At 49.7% G+C, this 10,654-nt stretch overlaps 1 protein-coding gene across 2 annotated transcripts; it reads right to left on the bottom strand.

Moving 5' to 3' along the window:
* Nucleotides 1-2,549: 2,549 nt before the first annotated feature.
* On the bottom strand, nt 2,550-10,459 carry SMIM19 (small integral membrane protein 19). Of its 2 annotated transcripts, none has more exons than XM_040994181.1 (4): nt 10,383-10,459; nt 7,006-7,142; nt 5,070-5,194; nt 2,550-3,569 (listed from the first exon to the last, which is right to left on the bottom strand). In XM_040994181.1, the coding sequence occupies exons 2-4, from the start codon at nt 7,137-7,139 to the stop codon at nt 3,499-3,501; spliced, it is 330 nt and encodes a 109-aa protein (XP_040850115.1). In that variant the 5' UTR covers nt 7,140-7,142; nt 10,383-10,459; the 3' UTR covers nt 2,550-3,498. The 2 variants fall into 2 exon arrangements, with proteins under 2 accessions (XP_040850115.1, XP_040850117.1); XM_040994183.1 differs by lacking the exon at nt 10,383-10,459 and adding an exon at nt 10,087-10,145.
* Nucleotides 10,460-10,654: the final 195 nt, after the last annotated feature.

Here is a 10,654-nt window from a genome sequence, read left to right as displayed (position 1 = left end):
AGTGGCTGGTACTGTTGTATAGTGGATTAAACCAGTACTGGCATGCCATGGGGCGCTGGTTCAAGTCCCCACTGCCCCACTTTCTGTCTCGCTCCTTGTTAATGGCAGATCCGGAAAAGCTCCAGATTCATACTTGGATCCGGCCCAGCCCTCGCTGTTGTGGGCTTTTGCAGAGTAAACTATGAGCCAGTAGAGGGAGGAGTTCTTTCTCAGTCTATTTCTCTCTATAACTCTGCCTTTCAAATAAACACAATAAATACTTTCTAAAAAGTGGTCATTTTATTTATTTATTTATTTTTATTGGAAAGCCAGATTTACAGAGGAAAGACAAAGATCTTCCATCTGTTGATTCACTCCCTAAGTGGCCGCAGTGGCCAGGGCTCAGCCAATCTGAAGCAAGGAGCCAGGAGCCTCCTCCAGATATCCCAAACAGGAACAGGGTCCTAAGGCCTTGGGCCGTCCTCAACTGGCCACTCCCTGCCCCAGACCATAAATAGGGAGCTGGATGGGAAGTGGGGCAGCCGTGATAAGAACTAGCACCCATATGGGACCCTGGCATGTGCAAGGCAAGGACTTTAGCCACTAGGCTACTGTGTTGGACTTTATTTTATTTTAAAAAGGACTACAGGTTGAAATAAGCAGTTTTCTGGCACTCACTCCCATTCTAAATCTGTTATTAAAATAGAATTACCTAAAGAAAAATATTATATATGGGCTAGTTCAAGAAAAATAACTTTTTAAAAAAGATTTACTTATTTATTCAAAAGGCAGACTTACAATGAGTGACAGAATCCATCCACTGGTTCACTCCTCAAATGACCACAGTGGCTAGGGGTGGGTCAGACCAAAGTCAGGAACTCCACCAGAGTCTTCCACCTGGGTCAGGGGCTTAGGCACATCTGCAGGGAGTTGGGTCAGAGGCAGAGCAGCTGGGACTTGAACCTACACTCTCACAGGATGCTGCACCCAGGTACTGCCCTAATCTGTTGAATGAGTTACTTTGGGTCCCTTCTCTCTTCACTTAGATTTTCTAGCGTGAAATTATTCTTTGGTCACTGTGTTGCCTGACATTTAAGCCATTCTGTCACCCCATTTCTGCATCACACTCAGAATACTCCTGCTATGATGGCGATTCCCCAGGGTCCATGTGTTTCATTTCCTGAAGACCCCTCTGAATCACTCGGCCTATCACGGCATGAGGCCCTGGCAAACATCTGTGGCCTTCAGAGGTCAGGCGTTTGCTCTGTGCAGCTGGCCTGAGCCAACCCAGCACTTCATGCGCTCCCGCTGTGCACTGAGCTGGAGTCTCCAAGGGTTTGGAAAAGGGCAGCTGATACAAAGGAGGCTGCGAGTGTTTGCGGCTGGCTCATTAGTCAGTTGTCTCTCGCTTGCTCCCCAAAGGCCAGCTGGTTGCACCTAGGGCTGTCTTGATCTGATGGAGGCGAATCAGATCTGTGTGTGACTATTTTTAGATACCTCTGGAGCGGGCAAGTGTTTCAGGCCCAGGCTGGGCGTATGCGGCGTGTCCCATGTTGGTGACAGGGAAGCCACTCCCACCCCAATCCACTTCTCTGTCCACACAATTACTGTGTGTTTCCTGTGGAGCAGAGCAGAGTGCAAGAGGCTGTCCCCTGGTAACTCAGTTACCTCCATCCCGTAATTAAAGCCATTTACAATCCTTTGACCAGTATTTAATTCTAGGTGTAGGTAGTGCAAACTAATTTGTGACTTGGGGAAGAACTGTTATATTTGATCAACAATTCACTCTATCCCGTTATGAGGAGACTTCAGAGTCTGTTGAGGAAATGTAACTGAAAGCTAAGTCTCAGTGCCTGTTGTTTTTCATAATACGCATTTAGAAAAAACTTTTAGGGCCCAGCGCATGGCCTACCAGCTAAAGTCCTCACCTTGAACGCACCAGGATCCCATATGGACATCGTTTCTAATCCTGGCAGTCCTGCTTCCCATCCAGCTCCCTGCTTGTGGCCTGGGAAGGCAGTCGAGGACGGCCCAAAGCTTTGGGACCCTGCACCCATGTGGGAGACCTGGAAGAGGTTCCTGGCTCTTGGCTCCAGATCAGCATAGCACTGGCTGTGGTGGCTCACTTGGGGAGTGAATCATCAGACGGAAGATATTTCTCTCTGTCGCTCCTCTTCTTTGTATATATCTGACTTTGCAATGAAAATAAATAAATCTTTAAAAAAAAAAAAAAGAAAGAAAAAACTTTTAGAATTGGATATAAGCATTTTTTCAGTGATAGCGTTACGGAGTGAGAGGGACTCAGAGAGATCGCCTATGTTGGTTTACTCCTCAGATGACCGCAATGGCCAGGCCGGAGCCAGTAGCCAGCAGCTACACCTGGTCTTCCACATGGACACCAGGGCCCCAAACACTTGGACTGTCTTCTGCTGCTCTTTCCATCTGAATCAGTAGTGGAGCAGCTGGGACAGAAGCAGCACCCATATGGGATGTTGATATCATAGGCGGTACCTTTACTAGCTCTACCACAACACTGGCCCCAAATTATATACATTTTAAAAGTAAATTCAAAGCCCCTGAATGAGTTTATTTGGCTGAAACCTTAATTTCCACTTAAAGATTATTTAATTTCACAGTAATAAGGAGAAATGAAAATAATACTAGGAAAGAAGAGGTTTAATCAAAAATGGATTGAGTTACACTACCTGTTGAACTTTCCACAAGTATCTCTGGCTGCTTCCATTTCAATTAAAAAAATATACATTGTATAGTAGAAAATGGGAGGGTCTTCAGAAAAGCTTATTATGTTAAAAGAGCAGAAGTAACCAGAGAGTACCATTAAACAATGGTAATAACAGACTGGAAAGCAAGCTGCCAACACCAACATAGGAGTGTCCATTTCTGAAGAAAGACCCATCTGGTAGAAATTAAACCAGGGGATTAAAAAACAAAACAGAAACTCCTAAGGATCACATCTACAGAACAACAAAAAAATCCAGTTACAGAGGCTTCCAAAATTAGCACAAGGGCGTGCTTCAGGACGCAGGGAGACAGCCACGTGGTTCTGAAGAGCATTCATGCAGCTACAGTCATTCCCAGCAGCGATGAGGACACAAGTCAGCTTGCCTCCCATGCGAGGCTAAAAGGAAGCCACTCCAGTGGCTGGCCCTCCATTTTCTTCATCTTGTAAAAATACTCTGATCTAAATGACACCAGTTCCAGGGTTCTTGTATCCAGTGATGTCTTTCTTTTGACGGATTGTGTCCTACAGAAATCCTGTGTGGAGTCACAGGCATCTTCCTGGCTGTGTGGCTCTGTGGGTTAACGGAGCCGGCTGGCTCTGAGACAGCTGCGGATATGAAACAGCAGCGTTATCACTCACACACTCACTCTCACACACACCATGTAAAATGACTTTACGCAGGCAGGCAGCAGTTCTTCGTCATGATCTAGTCGGAAGCTGGGAGCTCACTACCACACGGCTTCCACAGTCTTTCAGGTCACTTGCGTCCCAAGGCCTCATTCCAAGGAGAGCTGCACACTGTCGGCGGGGCCCTGCGGCTGCTGCTGCTGGTACTCATACTTCCGTGCTAGCCCAAGCACAGCACCGACAAGGAAAAGGAGAAGAGATCATTACTGACACCGCACGATTCCTGGCCAGGATGACTGCAGCACAGTCAGGCCACTGTTCTCAGGCCAGAAGCAGTGCAGAATGAAACAACTTATTTCTCTAGAGCAAAGTTATTGTACTTTTATGACACCCTTGTTTCTCAACCCCGCTGACAGTCACTTGCATGTTTGTGGTCAGGAGCTGTCAATCAGCATTATTTAGAGCTGTAACATTCTGGGTCAACATCCATGAAGCTATTAACGCGAATGCTCTGTGATGTTCTACTCCCCTTTCCACCATAACAATGTTTTTGTCCACCCTAGATTTATTGTTGAACATAAATGCCAACAATATAAACCAGTAGGAAAAACAATTGTAGCATCCTTTTATTTGTACTTTTAAGAAATGTTTATCGATGTAAAGCCATCTTAACCTGAAACTGGAAGGAAAAAAAAAAATACTGCATGACTGAAGGTCCATGTGAATGGTATCCACTGCTTAGCTTTAAAACTTCAACTTCTTCTAAAATTTCACTCACCAAGAAAGGGATACTCATGGTTGATGCTGCTCAGGGTGGATCTAGGCTTCTGTGGCATTAACCTTGCAACTCTGGGACCCACAAAAGGAATTTAGTTTGGAATTCTCTCTCCAACCACCAGACTCTGCCGGGCAAGCTACATCCCAAGATATGCACTAGGCTGGGGTTCACGGAATGTGCAGATCTATCACACCTGCTCCTAAGAACAATGGCTTCAGAGACGCCCGTGTTCCAACGCTGTAGCCTGGGAACATACCTGGCAGGGCAAAGGGGCACTGAGATGTGATTAAGGTAAAGACTTTGAGCTGGGCAGATTACTCAGGATTACCTGACTCAGCCAAATCACATGGGCCTGAAAATCAGACACGCTTGCCACACTAGGTTCCCAGGGAGAGGGAGGGAGACAGAGCAGTACGGGGCTACCAGATCTGGAGACAGGGCATGTGCAGAGAAGAAATGGAACCTCCAGCCCTGTCAGCCTGCTGTGGGATACCCAACCCACACAGCTGCAGGGTGACACTTCTTATTCATAAATCTTACAAATGTTCAGAGAATTTTGCACATTTTTACTTACTCATCTCCATTTTATTTGAAAGGCAGAGAGTGTGTGAGAGAGAGAATAGAGATTTTCTAACTACTGGTTCACTTCCCAAACACCTGCAGCAGAAGGGGTTAGGCCACATTGAAGACAGGAGCTGGGACTCCCACATGGGTGGCAGAGCCCGAGCCCCCAAACCCACCCCCCCATGAAGCACCTTAGCAGGAAGCCAAGGTGGAAGCACAGGAGTCAGGGTGGAGGGTTCCTAAGCAGGGCCTTAACTGCTAATCAAAGGCGGGCCCTGTAATCCTTCCGGATGATCTTTTACTCAATGGAGTCCATTTTTATAGCATTTGTTGTAAACATGATGTTTGTGTATATAGCTCAGCATGTCATATACTTACAAATGGAATACATCTCCAGTTGTTGTCTTAAACGAATTTTGCTGATTGTGTCATAGAAGTTGGGCTCTGACGAAGCTGCTTCTGTGGGAGGCACGCTAAATATCCTCATTATTCTCCTTTTATTCCTAAAACACAAAATCAGTATGGCAGAGAGATCGGTGTGAAAGCCACAAAATGATCAGTTTTATGACCTCAATCAGCAGCAGCTCCATTAAAGGGACTAACATGACAACCAGCCTGCTGGATTTTCTATTTCGTCTTTGTGAGACACTTCCTTGCCTAAAATGAAGGGTACAGTGTCCTGGATGCCATGTGGGACACCACCCAGAATGTCCAGGTGGGAGTCCTGGCTCTACTTCTAATTGAAGTTTCTTGCTAACGTGACTGGGATGCAGCAGGCAATGGCTCAAACACATGAGTTCCTGCCACTCACATGGAAGACCTGGATTAAGCTCTGGGTAACTGGCTATGGCCTGGTTCAGCCCTGGTGTTGTAGTCCCCTGTCGTCTGTCTTTTCCTTTCACATAAAAAGTAAAAATGAATGAAAAATTATGAGGCTATACACATCCAGTCCCAGGGCTGTGGGAGAGAAAAGGTGACAGCTCCACTCATCCATCTAACACAATGAAGTGTTTCCATCACCACCTTTCCAAACCTTCTCCAAGCCAGTCAGTGCAGGGCAGACATGCACAAGCAAAGAGACACCTCCTGCTGCTTTCCTCTCATGTCATCTAAAGAAAGATGAAGTACTGGGGTTGGGAGGACAAGCTGAACTTCAGCACACGCTGATTCCTGAAAATACTGAATAAAAATCTACCTCAGCTCTAACAACAGCCTGGCCTTCCTGTGTACATCCATTGAGAATCAAGGCGGCACATGTTTGGTGTGGTGACGAGGCTGTGCATTCCGACACTAGCACCCCACGCTGGAGTGCCTGCAGGGATCCACCCCCCAACTCCACTTCCGACTCCGACTTCCTGCAGGTGAAGTGAACCCTGGTGAGGGTTAGCAGGGCTGGGTTCCTGCTCCTCTTATGGCAACATCTGAGCTGTATTCCTGTTTTCCAGCTTTGGCCCTGGTCCCTTGCACACATCTGGGAAGGGAACTGTGGGATGGGACTTTTCTTTCTCTGTCTGCCTCTCAAAATAAACACTGCAAAGCACAGCGAGCATGCTTTTGCTTCAGAAAGGCAAGTGGGGAGGAGGCAGCAGCTGTTGCGAGCAGCAGACTGTTACCTGCAGATTGCTCAGTGCAGATGTGCGGCATCTCCTCCCACCACCAACCTCCCCAAGTTCCCGAGGCCAAGGGCCAGAAAAGGCATTTCCCCCAGTTACTGCCAGTCTGGAGCAGACACAGCCCAGCCCATTCACACTGCTCTTCTCTCTAACGCACACTCTCTAGTTTTGTTTTGTTTTTTTAACTAGGCTTAGGGGAAGAGTGCCAGGGAGTGTGGAAGAGAACAGTTACATGAATTAGGCTATGACATCTGGCAATAAGGCAGGACACACTCATTGAGGATTTACGCCACCCGGCACACCTAGGACACAAAGGTGAAAGCCAAGGTCCTTGTTCTCAAGTGACTGAGGCTTCTGTGGGATGGACAGACATGTAATCAGACAAGGATAGCACTATGTTTAAACAGCACTATGGCATTGTCACGTTTAGGCTAGGCAAAGATGTGCTACAGATGTGCTCTGGATACACTGCAGAGACCTGGGCCAAAGAAACATGGGCCAAATGACAAAACTGGGCTGTTCTTACACCTTCCCACTGAGCCACCACAGCAGCCCAGGAATGGGGTTTTCAAAGTTCTGCCTTGGCCATCAGTGCCTGAAGGAGATGAGTGGAGATAGTACCTGCTTTTCAGGGCGGGAATGGCATTCTCCCTGACACTCGGGATCATCCTGCCTGAGCTTGTGAGTGTGGGAGAGCCTACCTCTTGGCATACATGAAGAGCCCAAAGCTGACAAGGATCACTATCAAGTAGACATTGGTGGCTTCATTCCAGGCCTCGTGCACTGTGTAATCCATGGAGCTGTCATCTTCCATCACTCCGTAACTGGCAGCCATAGGCTGAGAGAGACAGAAAGAGAGGAAATCAGTGCTTGCTTTTCCCACGTGTGATGTGTGACCCTCTGGCTCTGGCTTCACACTGCCCTGGCAGTGCCGTCAGCGAGGGTTTTACCTAATCACCTGACATGGCCCGCTGAGCACAAACTTGTTTTCAGTGTGGCCCATGGAGAGCAGGCAGACCAGTATGTAACATATCCCCCTTTCTTCTGGACTTTGGAACAGCACAACCTCCAACAGGAGGGTAGGTGAAGACAATGGCCCCCCCTAATTGGAACTGTCACCCAGATCAAAGCCACGCTGCCTCAGATGAGAACATCTGGCTATGACACTAAGAGAACAAGGTGGCACTCAGGACCACAGAAAGGACCCCGGGGCTGTGTCCTTCCTACCCCAGGACCTCTCCATCAACTGTGGCATGGCGCTCAGGCTGGAAGGAGGCAGATGGGATAAAAAGTGACTTTTTGCTATTTACACAGCTGTGTCTTCTATTCAAGGAAATGCATTCTTGAGACATTCCCACGGACCCCTAGGAGTGGTAACATCAAGTATTATCCAACAGGGAATAAGAGTAACCGAAGGCTTTGACCTAGTCTGAGTGCAAATGATACACTGTGCGAGGAAGGGGAGAAGGTGAACAAATGCTAGCTGATCATGGCGTCTCTAGGAACAAGACAGTCCATCATTTCTAGATACCAAGAGTCTCTGGAATGGCTGAGCTGCCACCCTGCAAGTCCCCAGGCCGCTCACAGCAGGGAGACATTCCTCCACCCAGCACCTTGAAGTGCAACCACGGGGAGCCTGCAGGCTTTGTTCTTGCACGTAGGGCTCAGCGATCAGAACCAGCCTTCCACTTCCCTTCCTCTCCGGCTCTCCCTTCCCGGCATCTGAAATTTCATTCACTTGCAGTGAGCGTCAATGACGACATTTCCCTTAAACTTTGTGCAGGGAGAGAGCGTTTTCTTTAGAATATCCACCTATATCTCATGAACACAAAGACTGATCTCCCGCAACCAGCAGGGGAACAGTGACAGCACAACACACATTTTAAAAAACAAGACATTAGATCTAAATACATAAACATTAGACCACACTCAATTCCTATCACAAAGGTTATTATTATTTTTTAGCTTGCTTGAGAGCAGGAGGCACAGTTCAGTTTACCCCTTCAGACCCAACAGCAGCATCTGTCTGGATGTGAAAGCATGACTTCACAGCACGTCATCAGCTTGCTTTCAACACGACTTGGAAAAGCCCACACTCCACAGCCATCAGCCTGACTTACAGTAAGCTCAAATTCTGCTTGTGCCAAAGCATACAGTGGCAACAGCCATATTTGGCTTCCAAAAACAAACAAACAAACAAAAAAGCTGTCTTAAAGCAGCTGGAACAGTACAACGTTGACAGCATTTAGCATGGGAAATTGCTAACAAACCTGGAAGAGAATGGTGGGCAAGACTGCAATGGCCGCAATGTATGCAACCAGTTCACCTGCTGTCTCCTATTTTCCAGCTGCCCAGTGGCACGAATAGGCTGCCTTGTTGCTCACATACCGCTCTGGGAAGTGCTGGTGTCTCTATCACAAGCCTGACTTCCTCCTGTTGCTCCTTCATGATCTTTAGAAAAGGATTTCCAACTCCTGCTGACCCAGAATGGCCATGTTTTCACATGAATTATACCATGGGACTGGTCTACAGCGGCACATATCTTCCAGGGACATGCCACTTGAGTTATTTTTAGCAATGTGGTTGTGAAAGATTTGCACCAAGGACCTGTCCTGTCCTCAGTAGCGACAGGGCCGCCCCTCCCTGCAGGACACGGACCCAGCATGTGTGTACGTACACGTACACACACACACACACCTGTAGCCACTGACTGACCCGCATACCACCGTAGTCCTCCTCTGGAGTTGACAAGAAAAAATGCCCAGGGCTGTGAGCATGCCCACTCCTGGCAAGTTAATGTTTTAGCAAGATCGCCAATACAGCCAGTCACGCGCTCAGGCATGTCAGTCGGGGCTGTTTGGTGGAGAAAACTGACCTTTTCCCACTCTGACCCCACCCCTGCTTTTCCCTGGAATTTCAGGCTTGGAGGTGCTGAGAGGCAACGAATTCAGTCCGCAAGCAAACTCCAGACACGTTCATTACCAGGGCCTGATTTAAGTCGAGACTCAAGGATTTGGGAGGGACTTTCTGTGACTCTAACCTCGTTGTTGGTTATGAAACCAGGCCATCGCTTGTTCTGGTGTCCTACAGAAAACCTTATTTTCCTGCTAGAAATCCAGGTTGGGGTGACTCAGTTTGTTTATAATAGAGAACCTGATGGCTTCTTTTTTCCCTGCTCTGAGAAGATGGTGCAAGCCTGGAGCCCACAGGGCAAGCACACCTGGCCCAGGTAACCAGCATGGGGCAGGGTAAGGCTCCTCTAGCACGCAGGGGACCCACGGGTGTGGGTGTGGGTGTGGGTGTAGCTTGCATAAGTTGGTCACAACCACTCCTAGAGCGTGCGGGTGGTCTCTCTCTCACACACACACACACATGACATGCATACACCTGACAGTTACACAGGACACACACAGGACACTCATACACCTGACTGCCACACATAAGACATGCATACACCTGATGGTCACACACAGGACACTCACACACATCTGATGCCCAAACACACACACAGGACACGTGTATACCTGACTGCCACACACACACAGAGGACACAGGTACACCCGACTGCCACACACACAGGACACGTGTACACCTGAACACCTGACTGCCACACACACGGGACATATGTACACCTGACTGCCACACACAGTCACACGTACACCCGACTACCACACACACACTGAGGACACACGTACACCTGACTGCCACACATACAGGACACGCGTACACCTGATGGCCCCACACACACACACACAGGACACGCATACACTTGACGCCCACACCTCAACTCTGGCCGCGGCCCCGACCTGGCCAGGTCGCCCAGCTCCTCCCGGATAACACCGGGTGTCAGCCACAGGCCCTGCGTCCTCGCCGCTCGGCGCCTCAGCCCCCGACCCTGCGAGCGGGCGGGCGGCCAGGGCAGGTGCGCCGGGCTGGCGGCCTCCGGGCCCGGGGCGCTCCGGCCGGCCCCTCCCCGCCACCCCCGCGCGGTGCGGGCGGGCCGGGGCGGGGCGGAGGCGGGGCCGGGTGACGCGGGGCCGCCGGCACCGGGAGGCGCGGGGGGACCGGGGCCACTCACGCTGCTGGCTCCGGAGGCGGCACGCGGCTCCGCTCGTGGGGAGGCTCTTTTCCCCGGAGTCGCGGCCCCGGGGCGCGCCCGGACCGGTTCACGGAACGGACCCGGACGACCTCTGCCTTCGTCATTTCCTGCCGGCCCGTGGGTTTCCGGATGAAACGAGGAGCCAGGTCTTTTTTTTTTTTTTCCCCTTCCTCTCCCCCTACCCCGCCCCCCACCCCGTGTCAGTTTTTAAACGGGAGCGACGCCGCGACGGCCCCGGTGCCGCCCCCCGG

Source organism: Ochotona curzoniae, unplaced genomic scaffold (genome assembly GCF_017591425.1).
Source record: "Ochotona curzoniae isolate NIBS_2020 unplaced genomic scaffold, NIBS_Ocur_1.0 contig_899, whole genome shotgun sequence".
Taxonomy (NCBI): domain Eukaryota; kingdom Metazoa; phylum Chordata; class Mammalia; order Lagomorpha; family Ochotonidae; genus Ochotona; species Ochotona curzoniae.
The sequence above is the reverse complement of the archived record's forward strand: the minus strand, read 5'-3'. Positions and strand labels throughout refer to the sequence as shown.

Coding starts and splice junctions, on each gene's coding strand:
- SMIM19 (XM_040994181.1), bottom strand. CDS start 7,139: ATGGCTGCCAGTTACGGAGTGATGGAAGATGACAGCTCCATGGATTAC. Junction 5,195..7,005: donor CTCTTCATGTATGCCAAGAG/GTAGGCTCTCCC, acceptor TTTGTGTTTTAG/GAATAAAAGGAGAATAATGA. Junction 3,570..5,069: donor ACTGGAGATGTATTCCATTT/GTAAGTATATGA, acceptor TGCTTGGGCTAG/CACGGAAGTATGAGTACCAG.